The sequence below is a fragment of the Nanorana parkeri genome, unplaced genomic scaffold, assembly GCF_000935625.1.
Source record: "Nanorana parkeri isolate BGI_ZX_2015 unplaced genomic scaffold, ASM93562v1 scaffold201, whole genome shotgun sequence".
Taxonomy (NCBI): domain Eukaryota; kingdom Metazoa; phylum Chordata; class Amphibia; order Anura; family Dicroglossidae; genus Nanorana; species Nanorana parkeri.
The window spans coordinates 1,582,363-1,605,494 of record NW_017306469.1 but is presented as its reverse complement, the minus strand read 5'-3'; the positions used below and the strand labels follow the sequence as shown (position 1 = coordinate 1,605,494).

At 41.5% G+C, this 23,132-nt stretch overlaps 1 protein-coding gene across 1 annotated transcript in view; it reads left to right on the top strand.

Annotated features, from left to right (window-relative positions):
• Nucleotides 1–23,132, top strand: part of RFWD2 (ring finger and WD repeat domain 2) — a 202,417-nt gene that overhangs the window by 138,233 nt on the left and 41,052 nt on the right. The window contains exons 16-18 of the mRNA XM_018555556.1: nucleotides 7,040–7,157; nucleotides 11,368–11,492; nucleotides 13,890–14,050. Of these exons, the coding sequence (XP_018411058.1) occupies nucleotides 7,040–7,157; nucleotides 11,368–11,492; nucleotides 13,890–14,050 (404 nt within the window). The remainder of the gene's footprint in view (nucleotides 1–7,039; nucleotides 7,158–11,367; nucleotides 11,493–13,889; nucleotides 14,051–23,132) is intronic.

Below are 23,132 nucleotides of genomic sequence, written 5' to 3'. Positions count from 1 at the left end.
GAATTCACACAGAGAACGCTGCATGTTTTAGCAATCAATTAATAATTAAGCACCTAATTTTAGCTAGCTAAGGAACTGTGCCTAAAGGGATAGCAAACAATTGAGTGCCCAGCCTACACATGTAGGAAAATCGTGTCCAGGCTGGGTGCCAGAAGGCAAAGGCTTGCTTCATTTTCCTGCACGTATCCATAGGAGGTATTAAGGTTACAAGGAGATGGGGTCAGCCGAAGCTATTTGACGTATACACACCTAAACAGGAGATTTCTGAGGGTCTAGGTTAATACAGCATTTCAGAAATGCTTCAGCTTTTAAAGTGTTTAGGTGATTTCTGGGTTTGTGATCTCCTTAAGTCTATGTCTGATGTTGTGGCTTTGTAGAAAACACATGATGTAAGTGAAATTGCACTTTCTCACATTCTTCTCTTCCCCAGTAATGGCTTAGTCGGTGCAAGAGGTTACACTTTCTCTGCTGAAAGACTTGGCTTGTCTACTTTAATCTTGCCTTTTTATTACTGCTTTCCAACTCTTTGATGGGAAGAATCAATATGTATCTGGATTGTTGGGTAGTGATTGTTCATGTGTGCACTCAGTATTGATGACATTTTAACCAGTTTGGCCTGCTTTGTGCATTGGTTTTAAAGTGTTATTTCATCAGGGGTTGTCCCTAGCTGTCAGACAAACAACAAAATGGAGTCCATCTCAACACTTGTATAAAGAGTTTTGACAATTTTTGATAATTAGCAGGTAGGTAACAGCTGACTAAAGTCTAAAAATAATAAGCAAGTTGTTATACTTAGAGTTAATGTTCTTCTCAGAGCAGGCATGTTTGTTTCCTGTTCCAATACTGCTAAATTACATAAAGGGCATTTTAAAGAATTAAGATATGTGGCCAGTAGCCTTTACAGAATACTGCTTTTCCTATATGTTTGGGTCCTGCAGGTGGATGACACTAGCAAACAAACATTTTTAAAAATTGCTAAATGTCCTGTCCTGTCCCGCCCTGACCGAGCATGCCTCTGCATTTTTTTTTACATTTTTTGCTAGCAGCATTCACAGTACTTCATGGATGGTGTTTTTTTTTTTCTTTTTAATCGAGACTTCTATATGCTGCTTGAGCTAGTCTCCACACAGCTGTCTGAACTGGCTATTCCTCAGTGCAGGCTTGGAAGATGTACCCACACCCTGCTGGGTTGAAGATTGTGAGGGCCTGCCTGTAATGAGAACCTTTGGGCACTGGGCTCTGCTAGTGTAGTGGTTTGTTAGCCATCGAGCACTTTAGAGGTCCAGAGCTACAACCCAGCCTTTGGTGGTTTCCAGTCCCTGGCCACTCCCTGGGGTGTGAAGAGATATTGGAATGTGACCTTGGGCATTGGGCTCTACTTGGGAACCTTTGTGCCAGGTCACTTAATCACAGTGCAATCTTAAGTTTTCAGAGCAATGGTATAGCCTCGAATATAACCCAGTCTCTGTTTCTCCCCTGTGTAAGTATACCTTGGTTAAGTTATTCAGCACTAAGCTCTGCGTTTGGCATTTGCTGGGTCTGTATGTACTGTCAGTTAGAAGAGATGGGGTCACTGGCGCTCCAGTATACTGATCAGTATGCCTTAATTGACGCATGCTCAGTCACTCAGCACATATGCTCAGTCATATCACACAACACGGCTTTCCGGGGGCCACGCAGGGTCCCCTTGATCAGTCAAAACAGTGATACTATCAGTGTAAACACGGTAAACATAAATACACTGGTAAAAAATGTCAACCAATCAGAAAGCATCCCAACCCCGCTTGATGTCACTAATTTTTCCAAAATTCATGGTCAATGTAGAAATGGAAGAGAAGAAACAAAATCAATAAACATGCAGCATATTAGGTTTTTCGGTATAGAGTACCAATATTTATTTTTCGGTACTCACTGATACCGGAAGTCCCATTAACCTCCCTGGCGGTATGATTCTTTTGATTTCCATAATTTTTTCGGCGCAATTTTTTTTCGGATTTTTTTCGTTATTTTATTTTTTAGTTTTTTCCGTTTTTTTTTTTAGAATCTCCCGCCGGTTCCGCCCCCGTGCGACGCGTTCGCTCACAAGGGACGGAACCCGGAAGACAGATGCCGGCCGGAGGACACCGCACGGCTCGAGGGACAAGGTAAGTAAATACAGTGGGATATTCCCGAGTGTAGCTCAGGGTATGGAGAAGTAACCCCGAGCTACACTCGGGAATACCGCCAAGGAGGTTAAGGAAGCAGGGTGGCGTGTAATGACTCGCCGCCCACCTTCCTGATTAGCAGGGAAACCCGCTCCAGCTGGCTTTCAGGCCAATCTGGAAGCCGGGGGGCGGGTAATGATAAGCATTGGGAGCATGTGGGCGAGTACGATTACTCACCCAAATACTCGGTATCCACACCGATACTAGCATCGGTGCATCCCTAGTGCATATGTATCTAATATAACTGTAGCAGAAAATATGGAGTGCAAGTACCTTACATATGAGGTAATATGGCCATTACTATGGTCACACTTGTTGCTAGGGGTCATACAAAAATCGCCCTCTGGCCATGTTATTTACAACTGTGTCAATTAGCCACAGAGTACTCTTCATTCAGAGCAGTGGTTCTGCCTTCAGTGTAACCCAGTCTCTGAGATGCAGATAACTAATTAACTGGGAAGCCTGCTATAAGTTCTGCTTTTTGGCACTTTCCTGAAATGAGTGTGCTGTGTCAAGTAACCAGAGAGTATTCCCCAGTTAGAGTGATACTAACTGGTTCCACCCACCACAAGCTTTTCTTGTGATGCAGATACTTTTGGAGAGTGAGATCTGCACTATTATCTCTGAAATTAATTGATTCACGCTAAGCAGAGGAATCCCTGCTGTTGGCTAGTGAATTAAGCAGCCGCTGCTTTAGCAACTGCTAAATGCCCAAACAGCACATGCATGTTTGCAAGAGCTGTTCGGCCAAGAATTTCAAGACTGGCTCCTTCGACAAAAGTCAGCATAAGGCATCTTAGTATGTTAGCATCAAACACCGTGCTCCATGTTATGTTTAGTCTATTAGCAATATTAGTGCTCTCCTTATTAGGCGCAGAGGTATTACCTCTGTATACACAGTTTCTGGTGCTTTCCTGTAAAAAATAAAAAGGAGTACCTAGGATATAGTATTTTTATTATGTTACCTTCATACATTGGGCTCTATATACTGCTGGATCCAATAACAATATGAACGCTCTCATAATTGGGAGGTAGTTATGGAACTCGGTATACCCAGTCTCCGATTATTTTCTTGTTTTATTTTCTTCAGGAAAAAATGAAGGCTTCTTGGTACATTGCCTTCAAACACTACTCTCTACATTATGTTGAGGCAATTAGTACGCTTTATTTTTTAAGAGCAGTGGTATTACCTCAGAATAACCGGTCTCTAATAATCACTTTGAAAGATTAAAGGAAAAAGGAGACTGAGATCTATTGCAATAAATACTTTTATTGAAAAGTAATGAATTGCAATTGCACTGTACATGCATACATGTACAGCGGTTTGCAAAAGTATTCACCCCCCTTGGCATTTTTTTCTATTTTGTTGTAATGGACATACACACAATAGTCCAAAATAGTGAAGTGAAATCAAGAACGTAACTTGTTTTTAAAAAAAAATTATAAGAAATAAATGGAAAAATACTGCATGCATATGTATTTCACCCCCTTTGCTTCAAAGCCCCTACATAAGATCTGGTGCAACCAATTACCTTCATAAGTCACATAATTAGTTAAATACGGACCACCTGCCTGCAATCTTAGTGTCACATGATCTCAGTATATACACCTGTTTTGAAAAACACCAACACCTGCAACACCACTGAGCAAGGGTCACCACCAAGCAAGCGAAACCATGAATACCAAGGAACTCTCCAAACAGGTCAGGGACAAAGTTGTGGAGAAGTACAGATCAGGGTTGGGTTTTACAAAAATATCCAAAATTTTGAACATCCCACAGAGCACCATTAAATCCATTATAAAAAAATGGAAAGAATATGGCACTACACCAAACCTGCCAAGAGAGGGTTGCCCACCAAAACTCACAAACCAGGCAAGGAGGGCATTAATCAGAGAGGCAACAAAGTCACCAAAGATAACCCTGAGGGAGCTGCAAAGCTCTACAGCGGAGATTTGAGTATCTGTCCATAGGACCACATTAAGCCATACACTCCACAGAGCTGGCTACTTACAGAAAAAAAAAGCAAACATGTTTGCTGTTCAACAAAAGGCATGTGGGAGACTCCCCAAACATATGGAAGGAAGGTACTCTGGTCAGATGAGACGGAAATTTCGCTTTTTTGCCTTCAAGGAAAACGCCATGTCTGGTGCAAACCCAAGACTTCTCATCACCCTCAAAACACAATCCCCACAGTGAAGCATGGTGGTGGCAGCATCATGCTATGGGGATGTTTTTTTCATCGGCAGGGACTGGCAAACTAGTCAGAATTAAAGGAATGATCGCTAGCGCTAAAAACAGGGAAATTGTAGAGGAAAACCTGTTTCAGTCTGCCAGAGATTTGAGACTGGGACTGGGGTTCACCTTCCAACAGGTCAATGACCCTAAGCATACTGCAAAAGCAACACTCGAGTGGTTTAAGGGAAAACATTTAAATGTCTTGGAATGGCTTACTCAAAGCCCAGACCCCAATTCAATTGAGAATCTGGGGCATGACTTGGATTGCTGTACACAAGCGAAACCCATCCAACTTGAAGGAGCTGGAGCAGTTTTGCTTTGAATTATGGGCAACAAACCCCAAGAGTGTGCAGCTGTAATTCCTGAAAAAGGTGGCTCTACAAAGTATAGTGGGGGTCAATTAGTTATGCACGCTCATGATTTCTGTTTTTTTTTCTTATTTTTTCGTTTGCATCACAAAAAAAATATTTTGCATCTTTGAAGAGGTTGACATGTTGTGCAAAATAAATGATACAAATAGGGCTGCAGCTAACGATTATTTTCATAATCGATTAGTTGGCCGATTATTAAGTTCGATTAATCGGTTAATCAGATTAAAAAAAAAAGGCTCCAGTGATGGACTACTAGTTTCTATTGCGATTGTAGTCCATCACAGGAGCAAGCTTGGCACGGTGGAAGTAAAAAAAAAGTGTGGTGTGCAATATAGTACATTATACAGCGGCGCAATGCAGAATACCAGCAGCTATAGAGGAATGCAGCAATAGTACATTATACTATAATGTACTATTGCTGGGATTTGTAGTCCTCTGTAGCTGGCGTTATTCTGCATTGCACTGTATATAATGTATTATTGCTGGGATCTGATGTATTCCTCTATAGCTGGCGTTATTCTGCATTGCGCTGTATATCATTTATTATCGCTGGGATTTGTAGTCCTCTACAGTGCGCTGTATAATGATAATACGGCGAAATGCAGTATACCACCAGCTATATAGGAATACAACAAATGCCAGCAATAGTACAACATTATACAATAATGTACTTGCGGCGGGTGAGAGAGCTCACGGCTAGGAGACGAGCAGCGTGCGCGGCTTCGGCCTGTTCGGTGGGCGTGGCTTATGCGGCGGCGGCCTGTGCGGTGGACACGTCGGGAGCAGCGTGTGACGTGCGACTCAGGCCGCGTGCGGAGCCCCGAACAGGCTAAGCAATCGATAGTCGACGATCGAAAACGTTGCCAACGTTTTCAATCGTCGATTTTAATCGACTTAATCGATTAACTGTTGCAGCTCTAGATACAAACTCCCCCCAAAAAAACAATTGTAATTCCAGGTAGTAATGCAACAAAGTAGGAAAAATGGCAAGGGGGTGAATACTTATGCAAGCTACTGTAGCCGGTAAAGCACTTATACATGACCACAGATTGTGTGTGATTGCTAACACTGGGGCCGGTGGTGCTGCAGAATGACGGCTTATTCCTCTTAACCAGATAAACATCGGGAAATTGCTGATAGAACTCCCACGTCTGTATTGTTGTAAAGTTTCATGCTGTAGCTCATCTGCTCTGAGCAGCAGGTTTCCAACAGGCTGCTCCAACCCAACCCTAGCATGTCAGTGGTGTGCCAATATCGCCTTTTCAGTCAGGCTTCTGGTGTCACCTGCAGTGCGTTTCCTCCATATTTCTCCAAAGGAATATGTGAAGAATGGATTTCAGCTTGCGATACTGAAAGATTGTTTGCAAATCGGAGCATCACTGTCAGTCGTACAAGGAAAGGGGAAATCGCACAAATTGGTGCATGTAAGTTGCAATCTTTGTGTTTGTGCTGTAACGCAAGCATGTTATCAAGGTGCAGTGAGGTCTCCCCTAAGAGTGAGGTTCGTTGTGGTGGTTGAAGTAATTTTGAAGAATTTGTACAGACATTGAAAAATAGGGTTAGAAGTGGAGTTTTTCTTTAACAGAATAATGTTCATTCCCTGATATTAATCAGAAAGGTAGATCTGAGCTTTACATTTAGTTAAGTAGAAGAAAAACAAAATGACCTAAGTGGTTATTTCCTCAACACTGAGGCTGTCAAAACTTTCTTATTGTCAGAAAATGACAGGCAGTAATAGGCTACATAAAGACGTAGCTATTCCGGGCAAGCTCATCAGCCATAGGTCACTGTACTGCTTGCTGGGATGGAGAAGATTAGTGCTCCCTGTACTGCGGAGAGATTTGGTCCATGATCCCAATCATTGAGATTTGGTCCATGATCCCAATCATTGCCGTGCGTAGGACAGCGTCCAAGAAATCGGTCTCCGAGTAACACGACCCTGTTTTCTCATTCCTGCAATCAATCTCTGCTAAATAGCCTGTGTGGCCTGTGTCTTGGTAACAAATTATCCAATAACGCGTATTGCCAACGTGTGCTAATTTTGATTTGTTGTTTTAAGGATTCTACATAAAAAATGAATGCACACTAGCAAAAATCAATGTGTTGCGACATTTTTTATACATTAAGCCAAGGCAGTGGCCTGTATCTTGTAGGGGCTTCATATTTCTACACAGAACTATATTCTTTCATGTACGTTCTTTTTTAACCCATTCTCGTCTTATCCCTAGATCACTGTGTACATTACTACGACCTCCGCAACACTAAGCAGCCGATCATGGTTTTTAAAGGGCATCGCAAAGCTGTCTCTTACGCCAAGTTTGTGAATGGTGAAGAAATTGTCTCTGCGTAAGTAGTTTAAGGTTGACACTGATCTTTATGGGCTCTTGTTAAAGTGTATTTCTATGTAAAAATGTTTTCCTTTTGGATAGAATTATGGGAAATAAAACATGCCAGGTGTCCATTGTTATCTGCATTGTTATCTGTGTCCATTGTTATCTGCATTATCATCTGTGTCCATATTGAAGAGATTTTTAATCACTTCCTGTATAAAGGTGCCCACACACCTTGCGATAATCATACGATAATCGCGGGAAATGCTGCGATCGTATGATTATCGCAAGGTGTGTGGAAGGCGTGCAGCCGTTTCTACTGTAAGGTCGCACAACTTTTGTCTTTCGAGCATGTTCGAAAACCAGCCAAGAATCATGTGATTTTCGGCTGGTTTGTAGCATGATCGTGAGATAACTGCCGCACGGGCCGGTGTGCGCAAGCGCACACTGCCCGTTCAGCAGTGCGGTTGTTGGAAGCCTGCCCCTCAGCGGGGCGGGCTTGCGATTATCGCAAGTACGATCTGCCTGTCTAAGATGGGCAGATCGTACGTTTTTTAAATTACCTTACAACCATCGCAAGACAAAAGTGCTGGCTGTCTCGCCGCACACTGCCGCTATCGTGATCTGTGACAGGAGGCTGAGCTGTGCGGGAGAGACGCCGGCCACTCAGTGCTCTCCTGTGAGCGTTTCTCTCCTCCCCGCTGGGACACAGAGCAGCGTCCAGGGGGGAGGAAAGAAAGCAGAATGCGCCGCTATAGCGGCAGAAAAATGGCACTTTCTGTATTTTGCCAAAAGTGCCAATTTCGGCCGATATATCGTTGCATCCCTAATAAAAAAAAAAAAATATATATATCTCTAGAACAGCTGTGTAAACAGCTATTTGTGTATGCTAGCAATTCTTTCCTATATTTCGGTAAGCACAGCAATGGTGGTTCCGCATCAAAGGACACTGAACAGTGACTGCTGGCTAGGCCACAAGCAACCAGTTTGACACTGTGTATTGCTAAAATTGTTCTTCAATTTTGATTTTGCCCATGAGCACTATTGAGCTTTGTTAATCATTTTCATTAACATATGAACTGTTCAATAAAATCAGTGACTAAGGTACAGCAGTTTGATGTGTTGATGGACATTTTATGCAATAAACAATAAGTTGTGATAATGCCTATTCAGTAGCTTTGCAACAGGTTCACTTCAAGGTACTCCTGTTCTTCTGTTTGCTGGCACAGCTAACAAGGCAGTTATAACATAATATAATCAATGCAAAGTCTTCAGGGGCTGTGGTTGCACCCTTTTCTAGATGAAGAATGGAGAGAACGAAAGTGTGTTGATAATTGGCACACACATCAATCTGATCATTGTTTCAGTAAGTTAAGTCTGTTGCTCTCAAGTTTAAACTACAAAATGAGATCTGCAGATCTCCATGGAGATCTCTGTATTCGTATGGAAGGTTACTGAAAGGCATTATCTCCATTGCTCGTGATGCCTACAGCGCTCATCAAGACAATATGCTGCTGTACCCCAGTCATTCATTTTAGAGAGCTGTTTATGTTAATGAACATATTTCACTCTTACTGATTGCTCAAGGACAGAATCAAACTTCTAGAATAATACATTTCTATATTGCAGTTCTTTTGTGGCTTAATTTTGTAGTATTTTTAAAGGTTTGAGAGTGGGATATGGGGTTGGGTTGGGGGTGTTGCAGCGAGGTACTTAGATCTGGGCAGATCCAACTGGTTTTTAACCTCTTCTGAACGAGGGATGCCAGCCAGATGGGGGCCGACAAGGCCACCCACTGTGCGAAATTCATAGCGTATACTATGACCTAAGGAATGCTTGTTGTTAAAGGATAGTAAACCAAAAGGCCAGTTACCTGTATTGAATCGGAGTCACCAACCTGGAACAAATATGCACATCAGATGTTCTAACATTACCTCAACATTATTTGCTGCACACGTACTTTGCATAAGTGATTTAGAAAGTATTAAAGCCAGAGACATCCTGGCAATTAGCATTTTCAGAATGAGGAAAACTATGGCAGACACATAAAGGCTGCCATTGGGAATGTTAGTTCCCTGGCTGTCATGTTATTGCTTTGAAATCAATGCTGTCTGGGTAGCTGAAAGAAATGAGGGAGGTCTGACACTTGTTTAAAGCATGCTTGCTCTGGGTCTGCGGTCAGCTGACTAGCATTTTCAGGAGTCATTCTGCAATGGCAACCCTTATATTTCCCTCATGACAGCCCTTATATTTCCCTCATGACAGAGGCTACTTTCCCCACAATCGGCCTAAATGTCTTCACAGGGCATTTCTATGTAACTTTATAATTACATGCGATTTTTCATTTTGCAGTCGTTGTTCCGATGCGCCTCCCAGTTGAATGGCATGGTTTACAAACATTAGTCAGGTTTCCCAGCATTCTCTGTCAAACCTGGGGAGATGAACCTTCAGCTCTGAGGACATACTTCCTATGGCATGGCTCTTCACCTCTCCTTGCACACCACCACAGTCCCATTCCTACCGCACCACCACTGCCCCATTCCTACCGCACCACCACTGCCCCATTCCTACTGCAAGAGAGAAAGAGACCCTGATTAGGCTGCTTCCTTTATTTTATTCTTCTCTTTCTGCAACTAAAATGTAGTACGCCTTTGCTTCCCCTGCACTTTTTCCCAGCCAGTGATGGATGTTTGTGAGCTGAGGAAGGAAAACTGTCTACTTCTAGTGTGGCCCCACCATCTAGCATATCGTAGTTTACATTTCCCTCTGCTCCCAGGTCATCTGCTATTGGTCACAGATCGGGCAATTACACTTTTGTCTTATTTACATACTGAATGCAAGGGGTGGATAGCAAATGTAGTCTGGGAATGGAGGGGTGATTATGCTTATCTTAGTCTAAACCACAGCTGCATGCAGAATTAATTTAAGGAGGTTATATGGATACATTTGCAATGATTTATTGCCCTAGAAGTGACGATGGGTGCAATGCACATTTGATAAATGTAGATAATCATTCAGAGATGCCAGAAAATCATTGCAAGGAAGATTTTGTTTGAGAGTTGGCAACGTACATGTATCCTTTGGGGCTTTTTTTTCATATATTGTATGATTTAATAAAAGATGCAAGTTGTGTGTGTTTTTTGTTTTTTTTTTAAATCTATTGTTCCAATTAAAGCTGAACTCCATGCAGATATAAAAGACTTACAGTAATACAGCTCCGTCTCATTCACACTAGAAAAGGCCGGCCACTTACAGCTCCGTGCTGCGTGCACAGTCGTATTGTGCAGCTCCCGGGAAGGACAGGTGCTGCGTGCGATTAGAACGCAACTCCTGTCCTTCTCTATGGGAGTACACAGCGGTACGCCGCCCTACTCTCACCCGCCCTGCACGTTAGTGCGGGTGTCCATACTCGTACGCTGACCGGACCCATCCTGTCTGCGTCTGAGCCAGGAAACATGCACCTGTATGGACCCGCACTTGGGGTGAGCGTAGGGCAGCGTACGGCCGTGTACTCCCATAGAGAAGGAGGGCTGCTTAATAATCACACGCAGCACCTGTCCTTCCCAGGAGCTGCCTGAAACGGTGGTGCACACAGCATGGAGCTGTACATGCCAGCTTTTTATACTGTGATTGAGGGCTAATCGGTAAAACATCACTAAATACATTTTTAAATATAAGCAGTGTAAGCAGCTGTATATGACCTGGTATCGGCCTATTTTCATCCCCGTTCAGCCAGGCTGGAGTATGAGAAAGAAGCAGCACAAGGAGCCCCTCAGTTTATGTGGTGACAAGAAGCATGCTGATAGGAAGAGAAAGCAGAGTGACAGAGATGTGCACATCAATTTGCTGCTTCTCCTTTCACTGTCCATTTACAGACTGGATGTTGGTCTGGCATAACCTGGGCTCATCAGAAATAAGTTGAATGATGCCAGCCATCACACGGAGGACATCTGTTGACAGATGGTGGGCAAGAAATGTGTGTCACACACACACTCAGTGTATTGTTTGTACAGGCAGAGCTGGTGTTTACTGATCATGATACAATGGGTGGCAGGGAGGGGGGTACCTGAATACAGTCTGACCCTGATGGAGAACATTTTGAATTTTTATGCTTCAGTCCTAATAAAATCTTCATAAAAATGAAGATGTGCACATGTATACATCATCACTGCACCTCTTCATTACCACAATAAATACTAATCACAGCTTGCTTCTGAAATCTTTAGGTCAACAGACAGCCAGCTGAAGCTGTGGAACGTCTCCAGACCACATTGCCTGCGCTCCTTCAAAGGTCATATCAATGAAAAGAATTTTGTGGGTTTAGCATCGAACGGAGATTATATTGCCTGTGGTGAGTATTTCACTGTCTCCCAAGTTTGTCGTTTTTCTGTGTGTCCCCGAGAGCCTACTCTAATTTTACACTTCAATTGTTTACCACAATTTCCCCGGAGAGCTGTGTATACTAATAATAATTCATTAGCTGGTCTTTGTTATTAAATAGTATTCTCTAGAGGAATGTTGTATTTACACAGCATTATCCTAATTCTGGAGTGTCCATATGGCTGCAAGTTTGCAGAAAGCTAGTCATAATTCTTCAGACTAAAGCTGGCCAAGAACTGCTCAAATTTTCTGCTGACTTAAAATGCATACAGTTTGGGGCCCCGCTGGCAATCCTCCATTTGACAAAATTCAAATTTTCAATTGACTTTCAATTGGAGTCGATCCAACATTTTTGGCCAAACAGTGACAGCAATCACTGTTCGAGTACTCCGACAGTGGTGCCCCTGTCAGAAGATAGTAGCCCGGCGTGAGGGAATGGAGCTTTTTTTTTTTTTTTCTATCCTTCACCCTCACGCAGTGTGTGGCCTGCTTTATTTAATAAACATTTATCTTTGTACCCTTTTCTTTTTTAGCTTTTATATACTACTGTTTTGTCTTCAGGAGAACTACCAGGGTTGCAGCTGTGACTGGGCCCTGGTGCTCCACCACTGCCCTGAAATCATTAGTCTGTATTGTTTTAGAGAAACTGTCACGTGACACTTGACAAAAATGTATCGGTAATTGTATCTGTGAGGACTTGGACAACTATTTGTACTTGGTCTGGAAAAAATGCTATTGGTGCATCCCGAATATATAGGTTTATAAAAAGAAAATCATACATTAAAACAGGGATGCACAAATCCTAGGACCTCCGTATGTTCCTTAAAAATGACAGCTGCCTCCTAGCTTTTTAATTTTTCTCTAGTCTAGTCCTGGAGCTGGAAAAGTATCTGTACTTGTACAAAGTACGGTACTTGGTATCATAACATCCCTACTTGTGACCGTGCCTCAGAAGCCATTTTAAGTCTGAATGTGCCTGTGAGTCATCTCCCTAACCTTGCACACTATCTTCCAGTTTCTTGGTGTCAAGTTTAGTTAGCCAAAGACAGGGCAGCAACCTCTTATGAGCTGCTTCCAGTCTAAAATTACTAATTCTATAAAACAGACTGCATAATGCAAGTCTTAAAGCATAAGTAGTATCTCAATTTTTGCTGAAAACATTTTATAAGGTAAATTGTTTATATTTAATGGTTGCTTATGACTGCATGGTTATCCATTTATTTTTGTTAAATATGTTATTATTGTAAGCGTAGAGATCATACATGTAAATATACACAAATCGAATTTACAAAGGGGTTCGACGGTTGAGTACCTGACAATCCGAATATAACAAACATTGTGGATAGAGGGCTTGGTGTCTTCCCATGGAACTGCTAGAATTATTAGGCTTGCTTGAAATACAGTTGGAACGCAAGTCTGGGATAAACTTGGTATGGGGCTCACTATGTGTCATTGTGTATAATGTATGTGGTAAGTGATAAGTAAAGTGGAGAAGACCTGTGGGTATGAAGTGTGTAAGAGGGGATACGAGGAAATATAAGGGGGAGGAGGGATAGCAGAGCTTTGTAATAATTTGTAGATGATTTAATGGTTTACCAGCAACTGTGTATTCTAACTACCGAGGTGCCTGTGGCTGGGCCGCTGCTCTGGGGAACAGCTTTGAGTGCAATGGGGGCTTGATAACGGCACATTTGACATTAATTTTGTTCTCATGATTCAAAAGCAGAATATGAACACTGCAGAAACCAGTTTTGATGTTTAACAGTGAGTAGTTCAATAAAACACCTGAAGTATAATGCACATCTCATTATTTTACTCAGTTGTCTACACTCATATTACTCAAAGCTATTTTTTTTCAATTATGCCTTCAGCTGAAGACTACTCTGCAACCATCTTACCAACACAGTTTTCTTGCCTGATGGCTGATAAAGATTTCTGCAGATGTCCTCAGACAGGGCTCAAGATATTGAGTTAAAGCCTATGAAGCAAATATACTGAATTATAGCCAAGGTATCATCCATGGCAACCCAGTTGTGGTGCATGCTCCCAGCCCCCCATGTTCTGCACAAAGGAGGAAGGGGCAAGCACATATAAAAGAATGCATGGGTGCCCTCCTTCACTGCAGCCTGTGTGCCTCTCACCCTTTAACTTTCAGGATTTGTTTTATTTAACTGATCAGTTCTTAGTCATTGCCATTTTGAAGGACTATAAAAATATTGGTTTTAGAATGTGATGTATTAACAAAAACAAAGGATTTCATTTTTTTTTTTTAAGACTTGGCCTAAACTTGAATGAAAGCTAATTTTCATTACATTTTAGTAAATGCTGAATTCTTTAGGACTGAACGTGTATTTTCTCTTTTGCTTAGGAAGTGAAAACAATTCCCTCTACCTGTATTATAAGGGTCTCTCAAAGACCCTGCTGACTTTCAAGTTTGACACCGTAAAGAGTGTGTTGGACAAAGACCGCAAAGAAGACGACACCAATGAGTTTGTTAGTGCTGTATGTTGGAGAGCTCTTCCTGATGGGGTAAGGCCAGAACCAAAAAAAAATGTTATGTTCTACTTTAAAACCACAGCATATGCCTATGTACTTTTATATTGTTTTATCGCCAAAGGAGGAAGATTCTGATGCACAATATCCATATTTATGTAGAATGAGCTTTAAGAAATTCCATAATATGGAAACTTTGATTTGCTATACCCTGCTGAATATGGCAGAGTTACCCTTACATTGTTCAATGTTACCCATACACCAAAGCCTGCATGCCTTTTTTCATTCCGGTTAAATTTTATGAGAAGAGATTGGACCTGATTAGTAGAGTTAACATCGTAATAAAAAAAAAATGAAAGGTAAAAAAGTATTTCTGAAGATTTCTAGTGCCTTCTAAAACCCTTATATAATTAAATGGAAAAAAAGCAAACCTCACAGGATATCATGTATACACCATTAAACTAGCATTGCTGATATTTATAGATTTATTAAGGGTCATGTCACTGGATAGAGATGGATGTTATGAAGTCTGCAGATAAATTTACATACCCATGGTGTGAAAATATCTCATGTATTGTCTTACTGCCTCATTTGCATAACAATATCTGTAATGTAACAAATTAACCCCAGTACACCTCGCATGTGTTAATTTGACCACACATCTTAAGAAACTGAGACAGAATTGTTAATTGGTTATATTCAGAACTAAGCAGATCTGCTATTAGCAACGAAGAGGTTTTTTTTTCTTTTTTAATAGCTTTTGTTAAAACTGAGCCTTTGTACATAGGTGAGTTTAGCTGTAGTAGGACAGTGTCTTTGTGTGTGTGTGTGTGTGTGTGTGTGTGTGTGTGTGGCAGGAGCGGAAGGAAATGCTACAATTGGCACTTAAAGTGGACCAGAGCTCAAAAAGTGAAGATTTTCTATCTAGAATCTATAAATGTAGATTATGCCCAAGCAGTACCCTGTCAAATCTACATTTTGCCTGGAATTCCTTCTGAAAATAGTAGTGCTTCCTCCTGTACTTTGAGATTCCAATCTGTATATCTGCAGTGTGAAATCTAAGTCACTGTACCTCTGACTAGTTTTGACAGATTTGGAGTGAGATTTGCTCGTTTCACTCCAATGCCATTCACGGTTTGCCTTGTTGGAATGAATGCTGTACCTGGAAACCTGCACTGCATCGTTCTCCCTGCCGGTAGATGATCCCTGCCTGCCATCTACCTGGGTGCCGGTAGATGATCTTCCCCTAATTACTAAGACATGCTGGAAGGTTAATTGTTCCTGTCTAAATTGGCCCTGTATGTGTGTGCGATGGCGACCTTAGATTGTAAGCCCCTTGAGGGCAAGGACTGATGTGAATGTGCAACTATGTAAAGCGCTGCGTAAATTGTTGGCACTGTAATAAATAGATCTACAGGCTGATGCAAGTAATTCTGTCGCCTATTGCGAGTAATTCTGGTGACTAATCCTGTTCCCTCTGCTTACCTTTTTTTTGAGGCACAGTTTTCACCGTTCAGGCCCTTTCAATTAATTGGCTTACTATACATATTCATAAATTGCTTTAATGTTGGAATGGCAAATAAACGTCACCATAAGTGTACTAGTTTTAAGCATTTTTATTACACCCTTAATAACAGTATTCGGTTACAAGCACTGATGCTGAAAGGTACATTAACTCCCTTTTAGACCAACTCATCACTAAACTTGAGTCAATTCATAGCTGATTCCATTGTGCTGGGAGAGAATATTGTTTTGCCTTCGTTTTTTTTTTATGGCACATTGGCCCTCAGTGCCGCCTTTACAACAGCTTCTTACATTGCCTCAACAAAGGAGTTCAAAAAGCTCTGTTAAACAAACGAAGAAATGGGAAATTATAGAACATTCCATTGAATCTAGATCAGAAAGCACACACTGCAAAGAATCCTTTAAATGTTTTTTTTTTTTTCGAGATGTTTTCTTGTGTTGTGCTAGCCTAGGCCGCCACAGTAGCTGTTCTCTGAACAATACCTGAGGTATCCCTGCGCTGAACTGAATATGATTCTGCATATTAATTTCCTCTCTGTCCCTCATAATCATTAGGACAAAGCCGAGCAATTTGCTGGCTGTTTGTCTGGAAGAGTTCATTACTGCAGATAAGGCGATTGAGAAGGAGGGAGGGGTGAACCCAGCACAGAAAGTACCGTAAAGTAATATCGGGGCTGTGATCAACCAGTAGATGCAGATAAGGAAACACTCAGTGGAAAATTAGTATGGGTAAAGGTTAAAGCAGCTGGAGTCTAATATTGCAGTGGGAGGGAATACGTGTGCAGGGATTGTTTTTTTTTTCCCAACAATATTTCTTTTATTGAAATGTTTCTGTTATACATCGTTCAACATAAAGAAGACAAAACAGCCTCGATACAGGATATTTGAATACATAACTGTCACGTTGGTACATACTAATAAATGGTCATGCATTGGAATCTATGTCATAGATGCAGTATAGAGAGTAGAACACAGTAAAAAATGACATAATGCGTTCAGGGACACCTGTATCAGACAAAACTATACAAACCAACTAGAGAAAAAAAGGAATTCAGAAACGAAACTACGAAATACACTTGTATATGTATGGTCAACGTGAGTAAAAGGGGCTTGTGAGCCATTTATTCCATTGTCTATGAAAACGATGAAAAGTGTGATTTTTGTATGCGTACATACGTTCGTAGGAGCATTGTAGATTGGTCCTTTGGATCACTTCTAAGAAGTTAGGGGGAGAGGGGGAAAGCCATTGCCGTGAGATTAAAGACTTTGCTGCATATAGAATATGGGAAACGATAACTCTAGAGCATGGGGGAAGTAGGTGCAGGTCGATATGAAGCAATGCTAGGGAAATAGAAGGCGAGATAGGTGTGGAAGTAAATTTGGAAATTAGCTGGAATACTTCATTCCAAAAGGAGCTTAATTTTTTACAGTGCCAAAATGTATGGGCTAGGGATCCAATGTCGCCACACAATCTCCAACAATTTGGTGATTGGGAGCTGGAGAATTTGGACAACTTATAAGGTGTATGGTACCATCTTTGGAGCATTTTGTAAAACGCTTCCCAATGAGAGGCACATTGGGTGCTTGTATAGGAAATAGGAATGGCTTTCAACCATTGTTGCTCAGAGAATATAATTCCCAATTGTCGTTCCCATTTTAGCATGTGAGTAGTCTTAATGAAGCCCAAAGTGTTCCCTAAGAATTTTTTTTTTGTAGAAAGTGTATAATTTGGTAATAACGGTGGAATTCCACTTTCGGGATATTGTATTGAGACAATAATGCTAGTGATTTTAAGGTGTCGTTGGAGGAATAAAGATCCCTTATATGGGTAATCCCGTGTTGATTCCATTTATTTAAGGCAATATGGGGGATACAGTAAGTTGTGCGGGGATTGTTTAATAAATTAAGACTTCTTGTGCACGTCAAACTCTTGGCAGAGCCAGCTGTCACTCACGCAGCTGGGCGGATCCCGTCGTCTAAGTCGCGATCCGCTCCGGCGTCTCAGTATACCGCGAGCTGTAGCTCGCGGTATACTGAGCTTAGGGTAACGGGAGGATGCTAGTTTGTGTCCTCCCGTTACCCTAAGGAGAACTATGGGGAAAAACACTGACCCCATAGTTCTCCTTTAAAAAGAAAGAAGAACATGTAATTTATGTATTCCGGTTTAAGTGTAGATATTTTCAATACAAAGTCTGTGATTTTACTTGTAGTTGTATTCATTTTTAAAAATGAACAGCCCCTTTAAGCTGATAAGAGGGAGTCTATTTTAATTCAATGTCTTCTGTAAATTGGTGTGAAAGCAGGGATCACTTTTTAAGTGGTTTAATATATTTTATGTACAGTGTTCCAGCCAGGATTAGAATCTGTTTTGCACATACACCGTGATTGGGTGTGATTGGGCACGGAGTGAAGGAGTATGGACAGTCTTATTCTCACTTCTGGGGGTTGGACATGGCCTCCTGTTATGTATGCGTCGTTGGGCTCATGATGCTGTTGCGTGGTGGGACTTTGTTGGTGTTCAGTGGTGGCGGGTTTGGAAACCAAGTAGGAAATAACAGCAAGAGTAAGAATTCTGGATGTTGGTAAAACAAATGTGTTTTTTCAACTCACCGTAAGGTTTCCAAATGCCGCCACTACTGAGGACCAACAAAGCACCTCCACGCAACAGCGTCATGAGCCTAACGGCGCATCCATAACTGGAGCCCATGTCCAACCCCCAGTAGTGAGTATAAGACTGTCCATACTCCTATACTCCGTGTCCAATCACCCCTAATCACTGCGCTAGGTAGTTGCGCTTCGGCCTTTTGTTACCACTGTACACATGTCGGAAACCATGGCCTATACTTACTAGGAGCCGCACACCCATGTAACAAACCCAGATCCCATGAGAGCGCTTAACTTTGGACTTTCTTTCTCTAACGATTTGCACTTTCGCCTACATTGACTTTGACTGTTTTTTATAGTCTCGATACAGGGGTACAGATTTTGCATGCTACCTCTAAATGGTGCTGCCTGAGCTGACAATATTTGTGGTCGAATTGGCCCAGGTCATGCATTATTGGTTATGGCAGAAGCCAGGCATACCAGGAGCAAGGTCTGTGTTTTGGCATAATGAAGGTATTGAACCCTCTTGTTTTGTGGAACAAATTAAATGAAGTGTTTAATTCTTTGTTATGGTGCACCTTATATCCAAAATGGAACAAAGGCAAGATGATATAAAAAAAAAAAAGTTATAACCTGAGTCCTGTTTGAGCAAAACGGATAATAACCTAGCCTGTTATATATAAAAAATACAAAAGCGGATCCATTTGCTATACTTTTCCTTAGTGATCCAGAGATGAACTCCTCACCCACACGTCTGCAATGATGACCCTGTACGAGATATAAACAAAGATGGTGCCAGCCTATGAAGAACGGAAGATAAAGGCATTGTCAGGGGGTGTACAGTTATCTATTTGAGGGGGTGATAAGGGCATAAAAGTGTTGCACATCACTTAGCATCTATTCACCTAAAGCATATCTAAACCCAAATGTGTAATGCAGCTTACTTTCCTTAGAAGTTGTGGCTGCATTAGTTTTCTTTTTTTCTTCCTTTGTCATCAGCTGCTGATCCCGCCATTGACCCACCTTCTCTCCTAGGGCAACAACATTCTGTACTGTATACTGTATTTAGAAGCAGTGTTGTCACCCTGCTCTTCTGATTTGGACTGAAAAAGAACTCGCCCTAGTTTTACCTTTATTACTTAGGGAGGATAGGTTCTGTAGTTCACAGAAGAAAGCTGGGAAAGCTCATAACATTGTTTGATACTTCATCTCCGTGCACAGGAAGTTACATGAACACTGAAATACTGGCAGGATCACCAAGTATTTTCTGTACTTGTAGAAAATGTGCTTCACCTAAAAAAGAAAATGAATGCAGGCACCACTTCCAATGGCTGGTAAGCTGCAATATTAAAATGTGGTACTTGGTTTAGATGCACTTTATCTAAGAACATCTCTAGATGCATAGGATGTACAAAACAAAACTTGGGTTTTGCCTAATATGTCTTGTTTTGGCTGAGTAAACTTTTAACCTTGCTGTTCTCTGTAGTAAATAATGCAAGAAGCGTGTATTATGGTCCTTCCTGAAGACTAATCTAAAGCAACACATGCTAAAGTGCTGCGCGTTACCCAGGAACACTTTGTCTGAGGCAACCAGATTTGGAATGAGCTCAAACATCCCTTTAAAGTTAATTTATAGCAAAGCAGACTTTGGGGAAATAAGAGGTGATTTATTAGTAATCAGCGCTGTGCTCCCCAGCAGGAATATCTGCACATACAGCAAGCTAGCAATTGACATTTACAGAAGAACAGTCTGCAGACTTGTCTTCCTGCTCTCTGCTCTCAGGCTCTTTACAACCACTTTTCATTTAGCCACTGATGTATTATTGTTTTCCAATTAGTGACATGGTTTTAGTAACGGAGCTTGCTTTTGTTTATTTCTCAGAAGCCTCTGTATGTATTATGTCCTGCATGACTGCAGTTACTTTGTTGCAAAAAGCGTTCATATTAATATGTGAGATACAACGCATGTTAATGGACAAGGCGATTTGCGTTTCATTACGCTGCAGGCCATTTTGAATGACAGCACAACACAAATAGAGTAATGCATTCATGTAAATTGCACTAAGGTTTTATTACACTTGATTAAAAGGTCTCAATTTAGGTTAATTATTGCAAGTGACCACAACAGAGAACAACTTGCCGATGCACTGCAGTTCCTGGCCGACTAAGATCACCTTAAAGCAGACAGCCAAGAACTTTTTTTAGGGGGGGAAAAAAAAGTGCCCCAGTGCTGTTTTCCATAATGTACTAATATGTATATAGTATATTAGCACATTATGTTTAACTTCCCTTGTAAAACGATCCCTACCAGCATTGCGCTGTCTGCTGTCCCTTCTGTCACCGCCATCTTTTCCTTGTCTTCTGGGTTCAGTATATGCTGGCTTTTGATTGGCCGGCATGATTTAACTCCTGCACACGAGCTACTTCACCTCGTCATGCCAGGTCTGTGCTCTGAGCCATGTATGACGGCTATCAGCAATTTTTTAAAACTTCACTTCAACCTAAAGTCCACTCATATTGCAAGCCCAGGTGAAAGGGGGTAGTGTCTGAGCCCCCGAAACATGTTAGTTGGTTAACATCACCCCAGTATCAATAAATGTATGTGGTTTTTTTCACCCTCGATCTGGTACTCTTAGACTTGTTTTCAACATCACCATAGTTTAGAATGGCATCACAACACACAAACTTAAACACTTTGTGTGTCCATTGGGGGGAGGTCAGGTGCATTATAACTGCACTGTGGTTTGTTGACAGCATATTTAGAATTCATGAAAGGCATGCAAATTCAGCCTTAACTTTGCTTTGTTATAGTAAATCCTTCTTAATCACACTCCATCTTGTCGAATTCTTATCAGCCTCTGATGTTGGGAGGAATCGAAAGCTGTGAAGCAACATCAAAACTTGCAGAGCTGTTCAGCTTGGAGAAAATGGATTGTACATCCATACTGCATTGTTTGATCTCAAATATTGCCTGACGCATAACTGGTCCATACCTTGTCTTCCCTCCTTCCTCCCCTCCTCTCTTTCCACTTGTTTTGTCATCCTCCCTTCCTCCTAACCTCCCTATGAATGGAAATTATATTGCAAAGCATACTGTATCCTGGATGTTAAGTTGGTTATGTTATATGCATTTTGTTAGGTATGCTTCACTTGACTTCAATAAAGAACTATTGAAAGTAAAACTTGCAGAGCTGGACTGGGAGGACATGCATCAAATGTGTGTGCCACCATGCAGTGCTGGTTTTGGAGAGAGCGGAGTATCCCGATAGTGGGTGGTGAAAGCCCATGACAGATGAGCTAAGCAGCTAGAACTGAAGATCAAGGCATAGGTTAGAGAGCTTCTGTGGTCTGCTGCTTCTTCACCCACAGACCACCTGGGTGTCACATGCATGTACTGGAAAGACATGCAAGTATGCATTAATACACATTTTTTCCTAGCATTTTTGAATGCATGTGTAAATGGGATGACTATAATTCTATGGTTCTACAATTCAGATGTCATATGGATCATTGATCCATATAAACTAAAAATCTGGACTGACCACCTCTGACTGGGGTGTATGTTTACAATGGCACCTGCGTTTTATTGGTTACACATTGTTACAGATTCATTACACACAACTCTAACTTTTGTAGTGTTAGGAACTAGCGCTGGATTTCCCCTTTAATGTTTTGATTTCTGTGCTGTTTGTTATGCTCGATGAGGCGATAGTATTGTTGTTGTTAGTGTCTCAGTGCTTGAGAACAGGTGACCCCCGACAGCCAGCTAAGCACGGTTACTGATGTATGTTCACTTTCCATTGTACTGACATACTAACAATTTGCAAAGCTTCTGTGCCCAAGGGCATGTTCAAAAAGGAGCCCTGAACTACAGCATGTCTTTTATTTCACATATTAAACACAAAAAAGAAAAATAATCTTGCAAGGCAGACATTGGTGAACAAAGGAAGTCTGGTGTCACAACTGAATAATGCTTTTAATAAACTTTATTATTTAGGAAAAATAGCAATTACTGCCGAAAGATAATTTGGTCAAGGCTTTGTGTTGTGTAACTTGGTCCGTATCCTGCACAGGGTATATAGTCGAAGAAGCTACTTAAGGCTGGGTTCACACCTAGGCGGATTGAATATGCACGTTTTTTTTACCACGATTCGCGGTAAAAAAACGTGCGAAAAACACGCGTTTCCGAGGGATACTTGGCTGTATCCCAATGGAACCGCCCGACCAAAACGCCCCAAAGAAGTACATGTACTTCTTTGGGGCGTTTTGGTCGGGCGGTTCCATTGGGATACAGCCAAGTATCCCTCGGAAACGCGTGTTTTTCGCACGTTTTTTTACCGCGAATCGTGGTAAAAAAAACGTGCATATTCAATCCGCCTAGGTGTGAACCGGGCCTTAGTAGGGGCATATTTTCTTTTTAACCTTATTAGGCCTTTTTTTAATTGTGGAGCCTGGAGTAAGAAACGGTCTTTCTGCCTGAGTCAGCAAACTGCCACGGCCAGGTTTTCATTCTCCAACGGTTTTCTTCCAGGATGCTGCCATCAAGTTCTTTATTTAAAACACTTTGAGAAAGATTAACACATTTTGGCACCATTCTTGGTATTGTCAGCCCTCTGGTGTGAAATTATTTCCACTCAGATGAGCGCCACTCATGTCATATGTAAGGCATCTGTCCGTTCAGACTACATTTCCTGCTCCGAAGTGTTACATGGTACAGTTCCATGCATCGGTGCTGGTCTTTGCTAAGCTTAGGGGAAGGTCATACTGCAGAGTTGGATGAGGATTGTGTACAGGCTCATTTAGGTCCATTATAAAACAATTTAACATATGCTCAGTAAGGTAGTGGAACATGCAGGTACCAAAATGTGTTACCCTAATAGCCAGAAAATACTCCTCGGGATGTCTCTGATTTTAAGTGCATGTTCACTAAAATCTTCTTTTTTTTTTTTTTTTTTTTTTTTTTTTTGTTAAGAGTGGACGGGGCAAAAAC